This window comes from Xyrauchen texanus, chromosome 25 (genome assembly GCF_025860055.1).
Source record: "Xyrauchen texanus isolate HMW12.3.18 chromosome 25, RBS_HiC_50CHRs, whole genome shotgun sequence".
NCBI classification, from domain to species: Eukaryota; Metazoa; Chordata; class Actinopteri; order Cypriniformes; family Catostomidae; genus Xyrauchen; species Xyrauchen texanus.
Genome location: NC_068300.1, coordinates 31940420 through 31964644, shown reverse-complemented (window position 1 = coordinate 31964644; position 24225 = coordinate 31940420). Strand labels below are relative to the sequence as shown.

The following is a 24225-nucleotide window of genomic DNA, read 5'->3' as shown; positions in this document are numbered from 1 at the left end:
GAATCAACCTTCAAGGTCTCTCCGCTCTAGTGATCAGCTGTGTCTGTCAGTTCCTCGATCTCGCCTAAAAACTAAAGGTGATAGAGCTTTTGCGGTGGCAGCCCCTAGACTTTGGAATGAGCTTCCATTGGTCATAAAATCATCTCCGTCTCTATTCTCTTTCCAGGGTGCCTTAAAAACGTATTTATTTTCCCTAGCTTTTAATTAATTGCATTAGAATTTGTACTAGGTTGATTTTATCTTATTCTTGTTTTATAGGTTTTAAATGTTTTTTTGCATTCTTAAGCTGTATTAATGTGATTTTATTTATTTTTTATTACTCCATGTACAGCACTTTGGTACCCAGTGTGGTTTTTGAAAGTGCTTTATAAATAAAATTGAGTTGAGTTGAGTTGAGTTAATAATATTAAATACTGTAACTTACATTTCAGTCAAAAAAATTGGCCAGTTAGTACATGTTTTGTTGGAATATATTTCCAAAAGAAGCCAAAGCCTCATAAACAAAACAGTGTTTTTGAACATATCTTTGACGTGAATGAATCGTTCTCATTCGCTTCAATAGTTTCAGACATAAATGACTTTGGGTTGTGCTTTTTAACAAATCTGTTGAATCAAAGATTGAATGACTCACTCATAACAGAAAAATCTATCGCCACCTATTGGAGTAAAGATGCAATCTCCAGAAGAATTTCTTTTCCTTCAAATACACTGAAAAAATGGCACCCTGCAATTGTTACATCAAGGATCCATTTCTAATCCATAAAAATAACTTTTGATGGTGTAAAACACATTTTGAAGGTACATTCATTAGATTAAATTGAAATTGATTTGTTTGAATAAAAACTAGGTATGAAGTGTATTTTTGAGTTTACTTCACAACATTTACAGTGTAGTGAAGCATCCCAGTGCCGTTGGGCTGTATATCAGCACTCTTGGAACACAGATTGTCCAATCAGATTCAAGGAGAATAACTAATTGTTGAATAATGTGAGTTATATAATTCTATATAGTTGGACAGCAACTTTTATGTGAATGACACCCTGTCTACACCGGACGCAAACAGCGCATTGCGTCAAAGACAAATAATCCCATTAAATTCATTGATGCTGTCTACACTGAATGCATTACAATGCATCATGGTAACAGTAGACAGATGACCCGTCGTATTTCTGACATGCTACAGAGTAACTCTATGCCACTTTATAAACAAGTCTTTTTTAAATGTAAATTATTTTACTTTCCTAATATCATACGTGTGAATCTTGCGCCATGAACTTTATTAGTTATAAATTTAAATAACTCTGGACTGTTACTTTAAAGCCAGTTAACAATGTTTCTTGTCTCCGGTCTACTAATGATTTTTTTTTTTTAACCGCATATACAATATACACAGTTTTAGCAACAATAACATTATAACAACAAGAATTGTTCAAGTATATTCGAGCTTACAGCTGATTGGTCCGTGCGTTCTGCATGACAATTTGAATGTTTACTGCAACGCGTCCAGTGTAGAAAGCATCAACCTGTTGTGGCACCTTGTGACACGCCAACGAATTTGCCCAGTGTAGACAGCCCAGTGTCGTTTCACCAACGAATTTGCCCAGCGTAGACAGCCCAGTGTCGTTTCGCCAACGAATTTGCCCAGAGTAGACAGCCCAGTGTCGTTTCTCCAACGAATTTGCCCAGCGTAGACAGCCCAGTGTCGTTTCTCCAACGAATTTGCCCAGCGTAGACAGCCCAGTGTCGTTTCGCCAACGAATTTGCCCAGTGTAGACAGCCCAGTGTCGTTTCGGCAAAGAATTTGCCTAGTGTAGACAGCCGAGTGTCGTTTCGCCAACGAATTTGCCTAGTGTACACAGCCCAGTGTCGTTTCGCCAAAGAATTTGCCCAGTGTAGACAGCCCAGTGTCGTTTCGCCAACAAATTTGTCCAGTGTAGACAGCCCAGTGTCGTTTCGCCAACAAATTTTCCCAGTGTAGACAGGGTGTAAAAGCGAGGGTTTTCTGCTGAAATACAACATACCAAAATTGCGAAACTGTTCAATTAATTTTCCCCTCAGTCTTCTTATCCAAACAACATTACTTTAACCAGCTGTGATGAAAAAAACAAGAGCCGCTCTAAAAGTCCTCAAATTCCTGAGTAACTTCTGAAAAAATTTGTTTTACACCTTAATGAGATGCAAAATGACTAAAGAGAACATCTTGTAGGTAATTATATAAGCTGCTTGCGAGATCATTTTCGTACATAGTTCATTAGTCATGCTCATGGTTTACCTAATTATTTCTATCCTTGAACATTTTGCCAACAGCAAATGACACTCATGCTCATCTAGCTAGCAAAGATGTATCCCTATTCATTCCCTCACCAGTCTCCATCCAAATGCAATAAATGTATATTTTCTATCACACAAATCCCATTGGCAAAACTCATTTTCATGCCAGGACTGGCCCCGTGAGATAAGCCATGTTAGATTGGGAACAACATACCATAACATATTCCAAAGGACATCATTTTGTCAGTCTAACTGGACTCTATCCATATCCACATCCGAGTACAAGCATGTGAAACGGAAGTTTAATGTCAGAATATGTTCTGCTCATGATGGATTGATGACCAACAAATATTTCCATTATTATGTCATAATTTAATTTCATACTGGGCTTGTGGGACAGCCAGTCAGACAGCTGGTCTGGCTGCCACAAGAACTCCTTAACTTTTGCAATACAATTAAACAACCTTCTACATAAAAACTGAATTTCGATAAGAGCAGTCCGATTTCAGCAGTAGAACTTTCGGTCTCCTGTTGCTTAATTTACAGTGTGATCATACTGACAAAAAGACCAGGAACGTTTACTAAGAAAATGTGTCCAACCATTTTTTTTTTACCCGCTTACATTATTCACACTTTCGATAATCTTAGAAGGTTTTTTTTTTAGCATGCAAACAATTAAAAACCAAACAAATACAATTTAAAGATTATTGCACTATGATGCTTTGGACTGAATCAACTCTTTTAGTTTTTTTTATTTAAAAACATGAGTTTCATGAGTGTTGCTCTGGTCATGTACTTGTATTCCCTCTGTGCCGGGCTGCTGTAGCAGTTTGACCGTCTTCCTTGTCACCCTCTGTCCTCGACCCTCATGCCAGTTGAGGTTGCCTCCAGCATTCCGTGGCAGCTGGTAGTTTAACTCTTCTGCTGAGACAGTGTGATCCAGTGCAGCTCGACAGAAGCTGAAGCTGGACGCAGCTGTGGACGATACAGATAATAGAGGGACATGTTGAAGACTGTAACAGATCACATCATTAATTACAAAGTATCACTGTTATTATTACATCAAAATCATCAAAAATATTCATGAACTCTAAAACGTGTCATTACATTGGTATAATCAGAGGGTCAACCTGTCATGTTGCCAAACAATCCCCAACCATGGGAATTCATTTTTTATCAATTTATTTTATCATTAATAGTCGAAAAGATTATCAGTGCTCATTCATGCTAAACAACAACAACATCAACAACAAAACAGCTTAAACCATTAAACCATTAAACAACAATGGTTTGATGATCTTAGCTGTTGGTAAGATGGACTAGCTGGTTTCCCAGGCTGGACAAGGTTGTCTTTGCCTGCTTTAGCTGGTTGGAAAGCTGTTCTCCCAGCCTGAAGAGCTGACAAGTACCCAAAACCCACAAACCAGACCTGAACAAAATAGGAGGCCAGCTAAGACCAGCAAACATCTTAGGTTACATTTAAGCTTTATTATTTTTTTTTTTATCAGTAGGACTAATAATCCATAATGAAATTCTGATTTATAACACACACACACACACACACACACACAACCTTACAGTAATTAGTACAAACAAATGCACATGCAACATTTTACTAGTAAATCAGCAAACTCAGTCACATTTTGTCCAGAAATGTAATTCTAAAATGAACTGATGGCACAACACGGTGTTGTGCGTGCATGTATATGACAGATCTACTGTCTACAAAATGTCCTACTGAATATTGGTTTTAAAGGAGAGCTATTCGACTTCTTATGAAATCTGCTCAAAACAGACAATGTTTCTAAACCGATCCTCATGTGTAAACACCCTTCATCAAAACATTGTCAACAAATTTCACAAATATCATATAATGTCATTTAATATGATTTCATATGTTTTTAATATATTGCATTAGAAGAACTTTGTACTTCCAATCTTCAAATTACAGTATGCTTTATTATTTGAACATCTATTGTCACTGTTCAAAGCAAGTGTCACAACACTTGAGACCTAATATACATCAATATATAGGTTTATTCACAAAAAATAATAAATAAGTTAATGCACCTTCATATTCCTTTAAAAAAATGAGTGTATTATTCATACCAAGGCTAAAACAAGCATGCAATTATCATGAGTCCCAAGTTAGACTGATAGAAAAATCTGATAATATTTGATCAAATATGAAAGTGGAAATTGAAAATGTCATATTCAATGAGATATTTGCTTTCTAACTGTAATTTAAAACCCAGAACTGTCACATGTTAGGGAAATATACAATCTCCTTGTCTACTTGGCTCTGAGAGCCAAGGGCAATGTTTAACTCCACCAGCAGTACAGACGACAGGTAAGGTGTATCAGGTCACAGAGATGGTTGGTGAGGCAGATATTTTTTTGAGTGTGTGTTTGCTTGAAAATTTAAAAGTGTGTATGTGTGTGTGTGTGTGTGTGTGTGTGTGTGTGTGTGTGTTAGAGTCTGTATGTGATCTAACAACATAATTATCATACACAGGACCGTCTATGCATGCCAAGTGTCCACTGATGTCAAATTACTTCTAACCCAAAGAAATTTCATTAAGTTTGTTTCACGCACTAACCGAGGCATTGTTCGGAGTTGAATACTATCTTAAATACACTGTATAATGCTAACAATTATTCAAAATAAAATGTGAAACAGTTTACATTACATGACAATAAACATCTTAACAGATTGCTACACTGATGTTACATGACCTCATTATGTATGGGATTACATATGTGGCAATTGTTCTGAACATATCTTTTCAAGAAACTAATAAAAATATAAACTGAGAATGAATAAAAGCAAACTGAAACTGGAAAAAAATTAATTCAAAGGCTAAATTTACACTTAGTCTTCAAATAAAAGACATACTTTGTTTACGAAATGCTCTGCTTGCGTTCACTGATCAGGAATTATGAATGTGCTTCTTACATTTCTGTCACTCTTCCAAAGTTTTCATTTATCTCCCAAGACTATTTTTTCACGATAAGTTTCATTCCTATGAAAGTACAGCGCCATGCCAAAAAGTTGAAATTCCTTGGCTTTATGCAAATGAGGAATGAAAAACACAGGCCGGGAGCCAATCACTGTGAGCTGAAAGCAGCGATGCCTCTCATAAACACTTTAACATACGAAGATAATGCTACAATTTCTGCTGGATTCAGTTCTTTAATCACAGGCAGACTTCAAATGATGAATGCATGTGTTAATTTGGCAATAGCTGTGTAAGCAAAAGAGACACTCCAAACAGACTTAACAAATGAAGACTGCATGCATTTATTGTGAAAATACTGTGGCTGAATAAAAAAAAATACCATTAACCAACACAGATACTTTGCCCTTTCGTAAATAAAGTTGGTTTCATTCTGACTGTAATCGTGCATATTTGTGATGATTATATTGAATATTGAAATGGCACATTACATATTCCTCTTACCATTTCTGCCATAGAATGATGTGGCTGAAGCAGTTAAAGTAGTATGGGAAATGTGTCATTGCGAACAGAGTCATTTTTACTGTTACACGACACAAAGCGGCAGATCTCCGGTGTGGGGAGTGGCGTTGAGTGGATTTGTCTTGCACTAATGGAAACGCAGAGTCAATGGGAATCTACGCGATTGTGAATTTCTCACAAAGGACTTCTACCAGAAAGAATCGGAATAATGAGAATAATCGTAATTTTGGTATAGAATAGTTTCCTTTGACACAAGCCCTGTTCTACAGTTCAGTGCTCAGATTCTCGCTCGAACCATCAGATCCTGCCGGAAGACGAACAGCAGGAGAGAGGAACTTACCCCTCCACAGGATGGGACCTAATCTGGTGGTAAAGGGGTGGAAGGGGGGGGGTGGGGGTGAAAACAATGCACATGATGCAACAATAGACAGCTGCAGATTTATAGATTATAGAATATACTGGATTATGATTGGATGAGACACCCGATTTAATGAATGGTATATGCTACTATGAGGCTTCCTGACCTGCCCCTCAATGTCAGTAAGACCAAGGAGCTTGTGGTGGACTTCAGGAAAAAAGACAGAGAACACAGCCCCATCACCATCAATAGAGCGCAGGTGGAGAGAGTCAGCAGCTTCAAGTTTCTTTGTGTCCAGATCACTGAGGAACTCACATGGTCCCTCTACACAGAGGCCATTGTGAAGAAGACTCACCAGCGCTTCTTCCTGAGATGGCTGAAGAAGTTTGGAATGAACCACCACATCCTCACACGGTTCTACACCAGCACTGTAGAGAGCATCCTGACTGGTTGCACCACTGCCTGGTACGGCAACAGCACTGCCCTCAACCGCAAAGCCCTAAAAATGGTGGTGTGAACTGCCAGACACATCATCGGAGATGAGCTTCCCTCTCTCCAGACCATTGTTATGTTTGGAGGATAAATGGTGAGGCTTGCAAGCCGAAGAACACCATCCCAACTGTGAAGCATGGGGGTGACAGCATCATGTTCTGGGGGTGCTTTGATGCAGGAGGGACTGATGCACTTCACAAAATAGATGGCATCATGAGGAAGGAAAATTATGTGGATATATTGAAGCAACATCTCAAGACATCAGCCACGAAGTTAAAGCTCAGTCGCAAATGGGTCTTCCAAATGGACAATGACCCCAAGCATACCTCCAAGGTTTTGGCAAAATGGCTTCAGGATAACAAAGTCAAGGTATTGGAGTGGCCATCACAGCCTATCCCTCAATCCGATAGAACATTTGTGGGCAGAACTGAAAAAGCGTGTGAGAGCAAGGAGGCCTACAAACCTGACTCTGTTACACCAGATCTATCCAATTTATATATATTTATACAATTTATATATATTTATACAATTTATATATATATATATATATATATATATATATATATATATATATATATATATATATATATATATATAGGGAGACCAGATTCCTGCTTCTGGAAAAGGGACAGCACCCTCCCAGCAAAAATAAAATCTTTACCTATGTGTAGATTAATGCGAAGTAGAGGGTGCATGCGCATCTGTAACTGATGTCACCTTAAACTTTTCGCTGACAGCAATTTTTCTCAGTGTGCGCTTGTCTTTCAAGAGTTTATCATAAAATGCAGAGCAGTCCAGTTCAAAATTAAGATGTACGAAAAGCATTGCCTTCATGACTGTTACACTGAGTCAAGATTTATCTGGTGTCCATGCTGCATTCATTAATGAGAACACACGCTCCACAGATGCAGATGTCCAAGGCAGGCATAAAGCAAATTCCATGGCGTCTGTCCATCTCTAAGACATGGCTGTCTTGTTCATGTTCCACTCAGTGATGCGACAAGTGACAATGTTTTTTGTGCAAGCCCACTCGTCAAAGAGCATGTTTCGTCAATCAAACTGAGAGAGGGGATGAATCTCATTAGGGCCCACTCAAGTTTTTCTGTATTCTCCAATGAGTGGCTCCAATTTTGGTGGTAATCCACGATGCTGAACAAAAGTTTCTGACTACACAAAATAAATAATCAGTCGCTTGTCACCAGTTCAACCAGGGCATCCAACTGCTTTTTAATGTCAAAGGGTATGAATGATTCCTCCAGCCTGGCCTGCAAGACTTTTAACAGAATAAGCAAAAAGTCATTCACTTGCGTGCACCTTGTCAGATTCTAACACTGGGTGTGGCACACTTACTTTTAGAAGCATCCACATGCTTTTCTGTATGAACATGCTGCGTGATGTCGGTGTGGCCTCCATGGGCGATGGAAAAGCGAGCTCCACAAATCTCACACCTCACTTTACAAGGCTTTGTCTGTGACTCCTATCTTAGACATGTAAACTCTCATTTAATGTACAGTACGTGCATGCTTCCTTGACATTTTTCCAGCCGCAATTTCATCTGTGTGCTCTTTCAAACTGATTCTTCAATCAGTTTACTAACTGGACATCTATTGATAGGGGATTGTGATTGGATAGTTTGATTCAATCATGCACTTCAAATAACACGGTGTGACTTTATTGGTTTTACAAGCCGTATCCTTGGCTACCTTCTGATTAGAATACTCACGTGACTGAGAAAGCTGCATAGGCGATAGAGACATTTTAGGAGAGGGAAAATACTGGACAAAACACGATTTTACCAGAATAAGTTGTGACACTAGAAAAAGTATTTAAATACGGGAATATCCTGGGGGAAACGTGACTTATAATATTAATATTTAAGCATTTAAGCACTCATGCATTTGATACAATGTACTTAATATGTACATACATGCTGTGGTATTGTACTTATATTTAAAGTACCTGCATTTAATTACATCTGTAGTTTAACCTTACCAATAACCCTAACCCTAATCTAAACCCTAAACCTGCCCGTACCCATGACATTTTTGCAGAACAATACATAGTTACACAATAAGTACACAATGCAATGTATGTATTTTAATGTTAGTATATAGTAGTAAAAGACCAAACATATTTGTTGTACCCTATAATTCTCAGCATTGCAATATATATTACAGTGTTAGTGTTTATATATCATGCTAGCTTTTGTAAATTACATAAATATTAAAATGTTACTTTTTTTTTTTTTAATGAATGTATTATATTAATGTGAATTTAATAAGAATCACCATTAAGTATGAGAATAATTGAGAATTCCAAAAAAAGAAAACTAAAATGTTTGGGTGCATTAGGGTAATGAAAATGTTATGGGAAATGTGTTTATTTGTTATAATTTCACAAGGGGTGAAATATGATCTAGGCATATTTTCGCGTGATTCGCCCATACAAAAATATTTGCATTCAGCCTACAGAGAAGCAATATAATAAGTACACTCCCTCTCTCTTCAACAGTACACTCACATGGATACCCTTTTCACCGTTCACAGTTCAAAGCAGCTTTACACAAACACCCAACTGTAAAAAAAACTAAAAAAAACTACAGATGTGCTTATAAAGACTTTCTTTTCCTTTCTCGGATCTCAGTGTATCTCCCACTCCCAGTTAGCTTTCTTATGTAAGCTCTTTTTCCAGCATAGCTAATGTGATTAGTACTACAGAGAGCACTTGGCAAGTACAAAATATTTAACGAAGGGTAAAAGATGATACCAGCACATATCAGCACATAAGAGATTCGAAAATGAAAGCGAGAGAGTAAGAGAGTAAGAGAGAAAGAGAGAGATCAAAAGTGAAGAAAGACTGTAAATAATACATTAATCACTATTCACTAAACCCACAAAGGGCCGAGGTAGCCCTACAATGTCTTTGAAAAAGTTTTGTTTGTCATCTAAGCTCTGTGCATAGAATCCCTCAGTCTCCCATTGCATGAAGAGCCAGAGTTTAAAAGAGTTCTTCTGTCACCACTACTATTAAAGTGACTGTGGGGAAATGGAATCTCTGGCTAGGAGACACTGACAGCTAAAACAAAAAGGTTTCCACTTTTTAAAATCCATCCAAAAGGGAAGGTCAAGTTCATAGTGTAATGATGGGGAGATGGAAAAGAGGCATCGAGGAGCATGTGAGAGAGGAGCATTTTGCTCCAGTCGAACAGAAAGTAAAAGAAGATTCACAGGTGTTTTACTGTCAATAAAATCTGTTAGGGCTCTCTAAAATATCTTCTGGAACAGCCTTCATATTGGGCTCTCAAATATCTACAGTCGTTACAGCCCTGACAATACAAATCAGTGCTGTTCCTCCCGATACACAAACTAGGTTGTCTAAGGTGTGTAGGGCCCCTGAAACGGGGTGGGGGTTTATAAGTGTCTAGTAATAAAATACATTGTAGCAGTGGTGTAGTCGGGGCCATTCGCATGTAAATGCTTTATGCTTACTTTTTTCAACGCGTTGTTTTGTGTCCTGGCCAAATTCCCCCCTTATCTATCATGGCCTTCTAATAATCCCCATCTCTGAATTGGCTACATCACTCTACTCTACTCTCCTCTCCACCAACAGCTAGTGTGTGGTGAGCATACTGGCGCACTAAGGCTGCCGTTGCATTATCCAGGTGGATGCTGCACACTGGTGGTGCATGAGGAGATTCCCCCTATACTATGTAAAACACTTTGAGTGCCTAGAAATGCACTATATAAATGTAAGGAATTAATTAATTCATGAATTAAATGTATTAGTTTGTGGTAAATGAGTAATTTTAACACTGATATGTTAAGTGGAGGTTTTTTGTGTGTCCCTTGATTTATTGTGTACCCTGTTATGTCATGATACTATGACCTTTTGTCCACCCTGACGCTGCCCATTTAACTGGATGTATATCTGAATTTTTTTGTAATTTAGCTTGACCAGTTGACTAATACAACCTTTAACATGTCCCTGTAATAATGAAACATTAATATACTTTTGCACAGTAGATAGATATTGCTTCGAACCATCAGGAGTTTGGCTGTAGCGATACCATAATAATGTCTTACTGAACGATACTAGCTAAAGAATCACAATACCCAAAGATTAGTAGGCTATCACGCTACCATGCATGTTGTTTGAATAACAGGCTGTTGGGCTTGGCAGTATGGCTATATAATATATCATGGCAACGGTATAAAGTGTCATCCGGTAGAGTTTATACCATGTAAATATCAGTGTGAGCAGCACTTCACCTGCCCCGTTCACTATTAGTGACTGTTGCTAACACTGTCAATCACCGTGAATAAACTGTGAATTTATCAATCACTGTCCGTAAAAAGTGTATATCACGGTATGTATTGTTTCTGTACAAAAATGTCAAGAACATTGCAATATAAATGTATGTTGCGCTGTATCTAACGTCATGTTTGAACAGCTCCTACTGCAGGACTGGCCTCAGACAGATGCCGTTACCGCGGTGATGCAGAACATGAGACACAAATGCTGATTCACAACCATTTTCAGCCAAATACCACTACTATCTGGGAATATTACTACCATAATATTAACGTACTGTTTAAAAAACACTGTGGTATCATGCAAGCTGTTGAATATGTAGTCAACTTTTTAGTAAGCAATATGCATAGTATACAGTATAGAACAAAATTCACTTGAACCACATAAAGTTTTGCTTAGAACCCCCAAATGACTAGGACCAGCACCGATACCTATTTACCTGCTATGAAGACAAAGACTTTACTAAATTTAGAGCATATCTGTAGATGTACTATGTACTACAGATTTGCACATACAGTGTATGTCATATAAAGATCACTTTGTTGATTCTGGCAAATCGTTATCTTAAAAGAAATATCAGATTAAGGAATCTCTGAACAATTGTTGACTGTGACACTTTGTTTTTAAGAGTAAACATAAACCGGGGGCCTGGGTAGCTCAGCGAGTAAAGACGCTCACTTTCATCCCTGGAGTCAAGAGTTCGAATCCAGGTAGTGATGAGTGACTCCAGCCAGGTCTCCTAAGCAACCAAATTGGCCTGGTTGCTAGGAAGGGTAGAGTCACAGGGGGTAACCTCCTCGTGGTAGCTATAATGTGGTTCTCGCTCTCAGTGGGCCACGTGTTGAGTTGAGCGTGGATGCCGCGGAGAATAGCGTGAAGCCTCCACACGTGCTATGCCTCCGTGGTAATGCGCTCAACAAGCCACGTAATAAGATGTGCGGGTTGACGGTCTCAGAAGCGGAGGCAACTGGCATTCGTTCTACACCACCATGAGGACTTGGGAATTGGGCATTCAAAATTGGGGAGAAAAGGGGAGAAATATAAAGAATAAACATAAACCACGATAATTGCAGTAAATAAGTATAGTGTAGATGATGGGTGTAATATTGTGAAGCAAGATGATTTCTAACCCGCTCTAAGACTTCTCATTGGTCTTCAGGGTGTGACCTTGGCCAGAATTGATCTTCTATTAAGTGCTTAAGTCATTCAGTGTGAAGAAAGCGCACAGTCGAGCAATGTCATAATGAGGGTAGGGGAGAGAGGGGGAGGAGACCGACAGGAGAGGTCAAATCAAAGATGTATTTTTCCTGAATAATTTCATTAAATATTCTAGCAGGGAGATTTATAAAACTCTTTGAGTGCTGATGCAAGGAGCTAAACTGCTTAGATACATGTAACAGAAGTCAGACAGAGAAAGAGGAAACTAGGATTCAATGGCAAATGCTTTCAACACTGAAAAAACCTGCTCGGTGTGATTGACTGAACAGCTTAGATCAACTTTCCAGAAAGATTAAATAATGAACGTTTCCACATTTTGTTTGAAATATACAGTTGAAGTCAGAAGTTTACATACACTTAGGTTAAAGTCATTAAAACTCACTCTCACCACTCACCACTAAGATCTACTTATTTATAGGATATTACACAAGTAATTTGTCCAACAATTGTTTACAGACAGATTGTTTCTCTTTTAATTGACTATATCATAATTCCAGTGGGTCAGAAGTTAACTGTGCCTTTAAGCAGCTTGGACAATTTATTTATTTTATATGTATTTTATGGCCTAACTTCAAACTCTGTGAAGGTTGTGCGGTTTGGTGTGGTTTGTGGGAAGGTCATTCTGAGTCAAAGCCCTCAGCAGATTTCCACAGCACTTGTGGACAAAACTCATTCCTTCCTTAAAAAAAAAAAAAAAAAAAAAAAAAGGCACCACACTCTGAAAACACCTTCCCAGAGAGGCCAAGTGTCCTTCACCTGTCAACCAGCATCCAAGTACCTGCAAAACATCCTTAACAGTCTGCATTCTCACAGGAATTTACCCTAAACAATATTGGCACATGCCTTTTCAATTGCCACTTCAAATACAGACCTAAAATGCAAACTAAAACATGACAATTCAAAAATATAGACAGTGTTTTGTGCATGTCATATACAAAAACATATTTTAAGTATGAAATATATGGAATGTGTACACTAGAAAAACAAGTCCTACACTATTACCCTGTTTTTTATTTCATGTTACCATGGTAATAGCATGCTATATGAATACGTACCATGATAGTGCCATGTTATTCTTTTAAGTACCTTGAAGTATGACATAAATACTATGACAAATACCATAAATACAGCTGTAATTGTAGATTCTCCAGCGTAGAAGCGAAACTCCAGCTGTATACATAGATGCGTCTTTAGAAAAGCTCTAATATGTCTTGATTGGCAGACTGACAAATTCAGTTGCACAGTGGATTGTTCTGGACTGCAGGACAATGATATGCTTATGTTCAATAATCTGAAAATAAACAATATATTGCATTTTGTCTGAATTATTAATATTCATAATGATAAGCAAATCATGTAAAAAATTTGATTCTTAAAACATGTCTCCCAGCTAGTGGGTGTCCAATCCGTGTCTATTGAGTATTTACAGATTGTAAGTCCTCTGGGCACTATCTTAAACCCCAGAAATGAAGCATGAAATTATTCCAGCTTGACCCAGCTCTAGTGCGGTTCAATCATGTCAAGAAAAATACCGTAGAAATATAACGTTTTTCTCAGAGAATGTGTTGTCGGCCTCCATCCACAAAAACTAGCTTTGGTACTAGCATGGAAGGGTGAATAGTCCAATCTCTCTCTTTTTTCTCACTTCATGTCCTCCTAAAGAAACTGTTGCTACCCCACAAAAGCAAGCAGGGACATATTCAGGTCCAACATGAGTTCAGCTTATCTATCTTTGTATGATGGTTTTCCAAATTCAGTTTCTGCACTAATGTAAACTGTAAATGGGGATTCTCCTGCAAACATCCTAATTATTGTGGAGAAAGTTTGGGATTTTTAATGAATCTCTTAAAAGTGGCAAAGAAGCAAAACTAATAGTATTTCAGCATTGGGGTAATGCAAACACTTCCTGTTTAGTGAAATGCTGGAAGAATTTGAAATGATCTTGCAGCCCAAACCATTACATTTTTTTGGGTTCCATGATATTAACTTACATACACATGACCACACAAACACTTAAGAAGTGTTAAGTTTGTTATGTCATATTCAGTAGCTACTCTGTGTTGCTAAAAAGGCCACAGATGCCTATTTAGATCTGTGAATCTCTTCACAATGCACACAGGCAGACTGCGGGAGATCAAATCCCTCTGACAGCTGCCAAAGGCAGACTGACAGAGGAGAATGAGCAATAACAGGAGGTCTCCTACTGAAGACCGAGACTGAGTCTCTATCAACAGACAAACACCATTAAACAGAAAACAAACAACTATTCAAAACAGTATTGATTTACTGACCAAAACCGATGTGTCCTATGACATTAGGTAATGGAAATAAATCTTACATGCCGAGACAAAAATCTTTTCAAGCAGTCATTATGAACTCACAGTGGGCAGTTCTAGATTTACTCTTCTGGTCAACTTTTAAAGAGTTTAATTGCAGCACAGCTAATATGTTCTTGTTTGGAAGGTACTTTAGATAAAAGCATTTGCAAAGTAAATTCAGTGTAATGTCAATGTAAAATCCAAGGCTTTTATTCAAGGGCTGTCATTTCTTGCCACGTGTTGAGGTCAACGTGAACGGCCAAATGCTATATAAACTTAGACTTGCATAAGTGTACCGAGTGGCATGACAGATCTTTCTGCTCTAATGTGATACATACTGTTTAAATTATTTACGCACACTGACTGAATGTTTGACGCATCATCTAAAAGCTACATTTTCATGTCACACATATACCAAAGCCTGTAGAGACATCTAATGTACCCAAACCCTGTAGCTGCACTGATTTTTAAATCAGTCATGAAATGCTATTTTTTTATAATTTTGTTATTTTCCCTGTTGTCCACTGATAATGTTAGTAAAGTATTTTGCACAAAAACAGTCATAATTTAGCACTGTATGATCATTAATCCCCCACGTCTCAAATGCAGCCATATTTGAAACTCAACTGGAAGAGAATGAAGTGAATCAGCTGCACAACATTATAAAACTACATTTCAGGGTTTAGTTTTGTTTGTAATGTATTTCAATCATAATTAAATAATGTTTTAAATATTAGTTGTTAAAAGAAGGTTTAAAATAAACTCTTTTTTATTTATTTCTTTATTTAAATGTAATTTATCTGTCATATTAACACTGTACGTTTTAATATCTTCAACGAAAATGAAAAATAGTATTATTTATACAGCAATGGTGTTGATTAATAACAGCTGTGCGGGGGCCTGGGTAGCTCAGTGAGTAAAGATGCTGACTACCACCCCTGGAGTAATGAGTTTTAATCCAGGGTGTGCTGAGTGACTCCAGCCAGGTCTCCTAAGCAACCAAATTGGCCTGGTTGCTAGGGAGGGTAGAGTCACATTGGGTAACCTCCTTGTGGTCACTATAATGTGGTTCTCGCTCTCGGTGGGGCGTGTGGTGAGTTGTGCGAGGTTGCCGCAGATAATAAGATGAGCCTCCACATGCTCTGTCTCCGTGGTAACGTGCTCAACAAGCCACATGATAAGATGCACGGTCTGATGGCAACTGAGATTCGTCCTCCGCCACCCGGATTGAGGCAAGTCATTATGCCACCACGAGGACTTAGAGCACATTGGGAATTAGGCATTTCAAATTGAGGAGAAAAAGGGGAAAATCTAAAAAATAAATAACAGCTGTGCTTGAGTGTGCAAGCTCATTATCGTGTCGTAGGTTATTGAGTCATAAGTGTCCCAATGTTCAGTGGATGAACACCCCTGCCAGTGCCCAAATTCATGTTCACGATATACTGATTTATAACATTGGGAGCTGATTGAGACGCACCGAAGATTTTAACTAGGAATGGCAAGTAGCTAATCATGGTTTAACAGTGTTTCTTAAACCAAAAGGCTACTGGCTAAGTAGGTCCCTACCTAACTTCCTGTTCAAATAGGAAATACAACAACACAGAGAAAAAAATTACATACATCAAAAGATGTCATGGGTTGTATGGTATCTTAAAATGTGGATATTTATTGCTTTACATTTATTTTATTTTTTATTTTAGTAAAGTTCAAATGATGTCAACATTCCTTAAGTGGTCATCTCTTCATCATCTTTTTAAAGGAATTTATCTTTTAGTTGTGGTTTTCCCTCTATCTACATGTGGAAAGTGCTCTCTTTTTGCACTTATTTGGTTTGTTTGTTGGGTTTCTAATGGTCTTGTCCTTTTCCTGTCCTCCTCGGCCAAGACCACATTTTCTCTGTTAGGCTTCTGCCATACCTGCCAACACTCCAGATTTTGCCAGGTTTCTCCCATTTTTCCACCCCTCCTGATTTACAATTTCTCCCTTTAAACTCACGATTTGCCGCATCCAAACTTTGCTCATAAGAATGTATTAGAACCACCCGTTACTTAAAATATGGGATCGACCTGTATTTAAATCTGAAATGATGCATCATATATCGAATCAATACGGTGCAATTTGTATCGTAAAGCTAGTCATATGGCGTCACAGTGAAATCGTTCCAGATCTTTAATTTAACATTGATATTATTTGGAACTTTTTCATACGGTGAGTACAGGGTCATCTGAAATGTCCACACATTGTGCTAAAACAGTGGATACTGAAGGTTTTAACTGAAGATTAAATGTTCAATAAGATGTACAGAATTAAACATATACAACAACAATGTATGAATACAATTACTGAAACATAAAGACAAAAAGTACAGATGAGGGAAAAAATTACCAAAAGTATTTTTTTTTTAAATAAACCAACACAGACGTATACATACATAAGATAAATAATCGAAAAATATATATATATATTTTTTGTTATAAGTCATGGGCCAGTTCTCAGCATATAAGAAAAGATATAAAAACTGTATTAATATTAACTCAAAAAGCATTTATTATGAAACTCCACTGGCTGCCGTTCCTCGCACATATGAACCACGTTTATCTCCCTATATTTCACAATCCGATGTTGGCAGGTATGGCTTCTGCTCAAGCCAGCCTGAGTGGATCTGTCTCCTGGCTTCCCATCCCTACTCTGGCTGTTGGTTCCTTGGACTCCCCCTTTGCCTGCTGGTCTGCCACATGTCACCGGCCTGGCCAACCTGCCTCATCATTGTGTTCCCTGGTTCAGCTGCCCAGCCAAGTCCTCCTTTCACCCTTCACCTGTCTCCAGCCAGTTAGTTCTCCACCCACTCTGAGACTGTGTTTTTGCCCTTCGGGGATCTTTAAGTTTGTTTTTCCTCAACAAAAAAGCCTTTGTTTTACTCTACATTTAAGTCCTTACTCCTTCATCCACACATGACAGAAGAAATATCTGTCAAAGCCCATTTTGGAGATAACAACAGTGGCGTTAAAGGCTCAGTTTTTTGGTGGGGCACAAATAATCAATTAATGTAACATGTTAGGGGTTACGTTCACCTTTAATTGACCACAACTTTAATTGACCAATCATGTTCAAATTTCGAGGAGAGGGTCTCTGATTATATGACTGCATACTTCAATCCTTACGTCAGTGTGTTAATGCATAAAATAAAGAGCAAAATTGTATAATAAAAAGAAAGCGTGAAAAAAACCGCATATAATCGTTTTTTACACATCCACATCAAAGAGTTCAAGTAACTGTGAAAGCAAACCAGATATAGGCAAATCATCAAAGGTTGTGCATATTATCTAGCTAACTCGCATGAACAGCCTAACAAAACTTATCAAAACAAACGACTCAAATTTGCATTCATTGTAATCTAACACAAACCAATGCATCAACACAATGGCATCCAATGCACTGAAATGATTAGCATTGTAAATAGTTCAACCAGCAGCACATTATAATCAAATTAGCTATTAAAACTTCCCAATGAAGTTTAATACGCAGGTCTGCACTCCAGACTGGAAACTTCAGAGGACCATGTCAGCTTGACATACATATGATCAAAGCTTTTGTTTGGCTAAGGAGCAAAGGCAAACGTTGCACATGCGCATGACATTGTCCAGATCTCAGTTGATTAAAATAGAGGCCAACAGGCTAGCCCCACACATAGCAAATGAGAACAATTAAGTGGCTTGAACACAACAAACCTTAATAATTACATAATGTTTTTTAAATAATATCCACAGTAGTCTTGAATAATAGACAGAAATCAAGTTTAAGATGCGGAAAATACATTATTTCTTTAAATAAATGCATAATTATTCAACACATTTTGCACAACAGCACCACATCCAGGCACGCGCAGAGGGGGTGGCTCTAGGGGCTTGAGCCCCTGCCCTTTTGTTGAGGTGCCCCTCCAACAGAGCAGTGTTCCAGGGTGTGCAAATGGCAGCCGAAATGAAAGCTTGCACACCCAAATGAAAAGCTTTATAAAAGTATGTAGGGGTGTAAAAATGCATCCACATTATACTGGAACTTTGATGTATTGATTACAGAGTATAATAATCAATTATGAGGCATAATCAGCAGTCTACTTACTGTCTTTTTGTGTTTGTTTGCGTAAAGTCAGGCATTATAATCCTTTATTCATACTGGCTCAATAATTTGTAACAACAGTATTATATATATTGTTTTAATTTTAGACCAAATCTCCCTCTAGTCCATTAATAAAACGAATGTTTGGAAAAGATTTTGAATCTGCATTTTTCTGTTCAACACAATGCATTTCTTATCCACAAATACATTTTTGAACTGGTGAATGTCACCTAAGGTTTTCTTTTGTCCTGTATAGTGCAACTTATCCCAACATTTATATTTTTGTCTTTAGCATAATTTGGAAATAATGATTGATAAAACATAACTGAATCAAGTTTTATGTCTAATTAGGCTATTAAGCATACTATTTTGATACATTAAGTTACAAAAGTAAAAAAAAAAATCAATTCAGAAACAATTGAACATCTACTAAGTTAGAATGACCTTTCAGCAAAACTTCTGTAATGGTATTTTTATACAGACTTCTATTAGCACATTCATCATTTTCAAATACTAGCCGATTATACAGTATATTCACTTATAAGATCCAGCTCTCCTTTCATTTACACATTATACTTACATAATATATAATCTCCTGACCTCTACTTTCATTGCGAATGTGCCAGGAGTGTAGTGTACTGAATACATCATAAACCATAACACCCCATACAGTAGGAAAGAAAGAAATATCATATATGAGACCTCAATATCTTAGTATCTCAATTGTTTCTGGCAGCAATAAGATGAATTAGAGATCAAATGGAGACTTTTGCTTGCTTCTCAGATTTCTCTCCTGAGATAAAGACCCTTGTAATCTCATGTGTCTTCTCTAGGACAGTGGTTCTCTTTGGTTTTGCTTTAGGACCCAGATTTTACACTGGACATCATGTGGCAACCCAATAAAGTGTCAAAAGTGTTTAACATGCAAATGTATTTAAAATCAAACAATGTATTCATATTACCATGAACTGCACAGGTCCAACAAGATGCAAACTTATTATCATGACATATAAGGCTGAATAGGAAAATGGACTATTATGTCAATGCATAAACAACAGCAAAAGTCTGGGACTAAGGTAAAAATATTCAGATTAGCACTCAAAACTGTCCTCAAAACTTTGCAAAAAAAAACTTCCACCCATATTTTTGAAGCAAAAAACGAAACAAAAAAAGATACCTTCAATTAAACTCTGTATAGCAGCCCTCCATGTCGGAGCGGTGCCGGACTGAACTACTTTTACCCTCTGTCTCCTCATAAGCCTTTGCCACCAGCTGCTGCCTGCCTCACCCCTGCTCAGCCACGGGTATCAACCAGTCCTGCCCTGGCATCAGTGAGACCAGAAGAGACACAGAGATCCAACATCCAGAGCACAGAGCTTGTTACTCTGCATATCGAGAATGATGAAATAAGAACAGGAGTTTTCATTGAACTAACATTGACCTGTATATAAACACAAACATGTAAGCCCATCACACGCTGCTAGCATATCAATAGAGCCAACCTCTGGTGTCAACTTCCCCTATTCGATATTGTATCGACTGTATTTAGGGAAATTGTGTCTGTGAGTGGATGAGTCCGTGTCCTAAAAAAACTCCATAAATACCGAATGTAATGTGACAGCACAAACCTTAAACTTAGTTTTGAATCTTTTAAATAAACAAGTGATTGAACCGGGGCAGAACAGTAAAACAGCTTTTACACAATAAAGGGGAGGGATATCAAGAATAGGGCAACTCATCCATTTATATGTACTGTACAGTATATGCTTTGTAAGTAACTAAATTTCCATCCAAGGATTTTTTGCGAAAAAAGTTTTAGTGCATCAAAATAAAGCTGATGGAAATGCAAATTATCGCTAAAATTTCACATATGTCAACATACTATTTTTCCATTTAACTCTAGCGCATAAACTCATATGTCGATACATTAAATGTCGTGGAAAAACTGGTTTGGAAACACTTTTTGTCGAGAAAATTTGAAGTGTCACATGCTCCAATCGTTAGCCTGTGTTAATCATGATGACAAGGTCTACATCCTTGAAAGCCAATTTATTGTACATGATTATGGAATGATTTTAACGGCATATAGATTTGATGCTGCAAACATGACATTTCCAGTAGTGCCAACAAAAATATCTCGTATCATGCACGTCGAAAAGTGCACGGAGAACAAATGAATGGCCACTGTTTGCGATTAATTTAATCACGGTAGCCATCCATTTATTTATTAAAGTTGCTTATCCACCCATTCAAAATAACAGACGGCAGTCACGGAATTAGACCACAATACAAAAAACAAACAAACATATAATATCTTTGCACAAAGATGTTTTAAATTAAAAATAAATACACAATACTAGGAGAAAAGCTTCAGTGTGATTTTTTGGAACACTAACATATAGCTCAATTCTATGAAATTATTGTTTAACTTACTTTTGAAAAAATGCCATAAAAATTCCATGTATTAAATTAAATAAATTACCACATGAAAAAAGCATTAAATAAAACAATGAATTACCAAATGAAACAAAAAATATTTTTAGACCTATATATGCCTTTTCTTTACACAAACGTAAATTAGCCATACCCTGTTCTGTAGATGAAAAAAGTCGGCTGAATGACATTCTCAGAATGTTCTGCACTTTTTTCAAGACTAGATAAAACTATTTGTCCAATGCCAAATTCACTTTCAGAAAACGAGCTTTTGAACATTTTGAAATGTTTAAATATTTTAAATCTAACCCGCTTAACCTCGGATCGCATTTACTGCTTCTTCAGAAAATGTCAATTGCATTATGACACTAAAATTAATTTTAGATGACAATCAAGTTCAGTTGGTCCTTAAAAGTTCCTGGTGAAATATGCGGGACATAATGCAATGTGATGGCAATGCTTTCGATTAGATGATTGTTCAAAATAGCTTACTGAATATCTATAGGAATGTATCATATCTGTAAACCCTGATATTACACCACATCAATTTATCTTTAATAGCTGTGCAGACCACATATACACATTGATGGATGTTCCTTATTCTAAGACCAAAAGTTTTCCCCACTACTTGGTGCAGGTTGCCAGCTTGAACAGGGTCATGACGATTTGCTTTCAGATCGGAACCGGTGGCAACCTGCGATAGACACAACATCAGGACCAATATTACAGTCCTATCAGAAGGGCAACTGCTCCCTTTTGATTGCAATTCCTCCTCTTCTGATTGCTTTTATTAGTGAAGTTAAAATGACAGTCAGCTGGCTAATTTCAATTAATTGTCTCAATACTCTCCCCATTTTACCGAAATTTCGCAGGAAAAAAAATTTGGGACATCTGGGAGGTGAAAAGAACAAAATTAGCAATAAACACACATTTCTGAATGGAAATGGCATAAGGGCAGATTTATTTTGCGATACACCAAAACGTATGCAACAAAGTGTTTTTTTAAACATGACATCATCTCGCACACCATTTTTATCAATAAAAGGCCATTTGAACGGAAACAGGCAGAAGATGGCAAATTTCCCAAACTTTTTTTTTATGCATTTTCAACAAAATAGCACGAAAAGTGGATGGAAACTAGGCCAGCAATCTCCAAGTGAAATAACCTTGGTGAAATAGGGAACTTTTAGCAGGAATAGTGTCCATTTCCTTATGCTTCATGAGACAATATTTTCTCATTTTATAAAGCTTTCTATACAGCTGCATAACAGCCAGGTTCTGGAAGTACAAATCTATTTTTAATATAACGTATATACCTATAAAAACAGACCTAGAGGTTGTTAAGCGATGGTACAATATATGCTTCTTTTGAAGCCATTTGTCCACATTATATTATCAGAATTTTTTAATGAAGAATTTCTTGTAAAGAATTACAATACCATGTTCCTCCAGGAAAAGATCTACCAATCACCACCAACCAAGTGCGCCAAAAGAGCTCTGCAGCGACCACCCGAGTGGGTCTCCCTACACTCTCAAACTACTTGCAATATAATTTAAATATGTTGATTCTGCAATCATAATCAACTTTAAATCAATAGTTTTAAATGTTTCCATTGGTTTTAATTAGATTACAAAGCTTCATACCTTTGCCTTTTTGTCTGATTTTCAAATACTTTTTTGCTTCAAATCAAAGTTCGTAATGTTGTGATTCACTTAGGAGCTGGTTTGTTCATGGAACTCTTTTATAGAGGATTTTATTAAATCTTTATGGAAAAAATAAATGGAAAACATACTTGCGAAACCAAGATGGCTGAAAATGTGAATGGCACTGTTGCGCTCCATTAGGTCCACAATACAAATTACTTATTTAATGTATTATCGTCCCATAAAATACAAAAATAAATAACAAATAAATCAAAAATATTCAAAATAAAATATAAAGTACACAACCAATGATCCAACTATTCCCAATGTTATTAAAGCAATATCACATGAGCAAGAGTGCTGTTTGTCCAGCTATCAGCACGGCTATGATTTGGCCGTAGGCACAAGATAATCACCGCCGTGCTGATAGATAGACAATACAGCATGATTGTGAATGTGATATTGCTTTTATACAACAGTTCAATGAACAAGTAAATAAATAATTCAGGAAAAACGATGGACTTCCCCAAAAAGTGCTCTTTAGTTTGGAACTACTTTGTTACGTCACAGGATCTGCTGTTGGTAGTTCGAAAGATTTTGCTCGCTCAAAGCTATTATGTCACAGGGACAAATAAAAATTCACATATCTAGCTGCCGTTATACATCTGCACTGCTCTTACACGTTAGTTTCGAATGCCATAAACACAAGCAGAGTGATACAAACAGTGAAGTGTGTCAGTGCTGATGTTTTGAGGTATGAGCACTTTTATCACCTCTCGTCCAATCAGATTCGAGGACAGGAACTAGCTGTTGTATAATGTCCCTACTCTAGCCTTTACTGGCCATGTTTGTGAGGTGTAAAAGAGAGAAATTTACTTTAAAAAAAAAAACTACAAAACTGCAATGCCCAAATTAATCGTGCAGCATGGAAAAAATCCAGCTGCCAACAGGGCCATGACACACTTTCGAACATATATATATATACAAAATAAATTGTATGTGTATTAGGGGCGTAGCGATCCATAGATTATAGATCGATGCATCGATCAATTCGCCAACGATACAATGTCATAATTTCAATGCATAAACATCGATGTATACTTTTATAAGATGCATCTTTATTTTGAAATTCTCTTGCCAGCCAAATCCGTATGCATTTCTGTCAGGCAATGCAGCAACTTTATGATAGTCATCTTGCTTTATAAGCACTAAATATGCTTCTCATCTTGCCACACGGATGTGCATGGAGTTACTGAAGCCTGAAGTTGCACTGTGCTCTATCTGTGCTCGCCTGTCAACAGGGCTGTGAGCTCCTGTTACAGGATAGCGCAGAGATGATCATATGCGCAGTTAAATAGGACTTCCCTCGATATTGTGGCGCATGCAACACATTTGAATTCTACATGAGAATTTTCTATTTTAAAGCACTATTGAGCAATTCAACCAATTCAAATTGCAAAAAAGCTGCAATATTCTGAACAGCGCTAATGAGGCAAAGAGAAAACACCTGCCCTGCACCAACATCAGTTACAAGACTTTCTACACATCTACACATAAACACACTTACTAACATTTAACAGTAAAC

At 37.3% G+C, this 24225-nt stretch overlaps 1 protein-coding gene across 2 annotated transcripts in view; it reads right to left on the bottom strand.

The window, feature by feature from the left end:
- LOC127618575 (sterile alpha motif domain-containing protein 10-like) overlaps positions 1–24225 on the bottom strand; it is a 111101-nt gene that overhangs the window by 50145 nt on the left and 36731 nt on the right. Inside the window, exons 1-2 of one of the 2 annotated variants that reach the window (XM_052091118.1) lie at positions 19741–19847; positions 3068–3246 (exon numbers count right to left, since the gene is read on the bottom strand). In XM_052091118.1, the coding sequence (XP_051947078.1) occupies positions 3068–3246; positions 19741–19819 (258 nt within the window). In that variant the 5' untranslated portion in view covers positions 19820–19847. Of the gene's footprint in view, positions 1–3067; positions 3247–19740; positions 19848–24225 lie in introns of those variants that run through there. The other variant, XM_052091119.1, reaches the window with a different exon arrangement.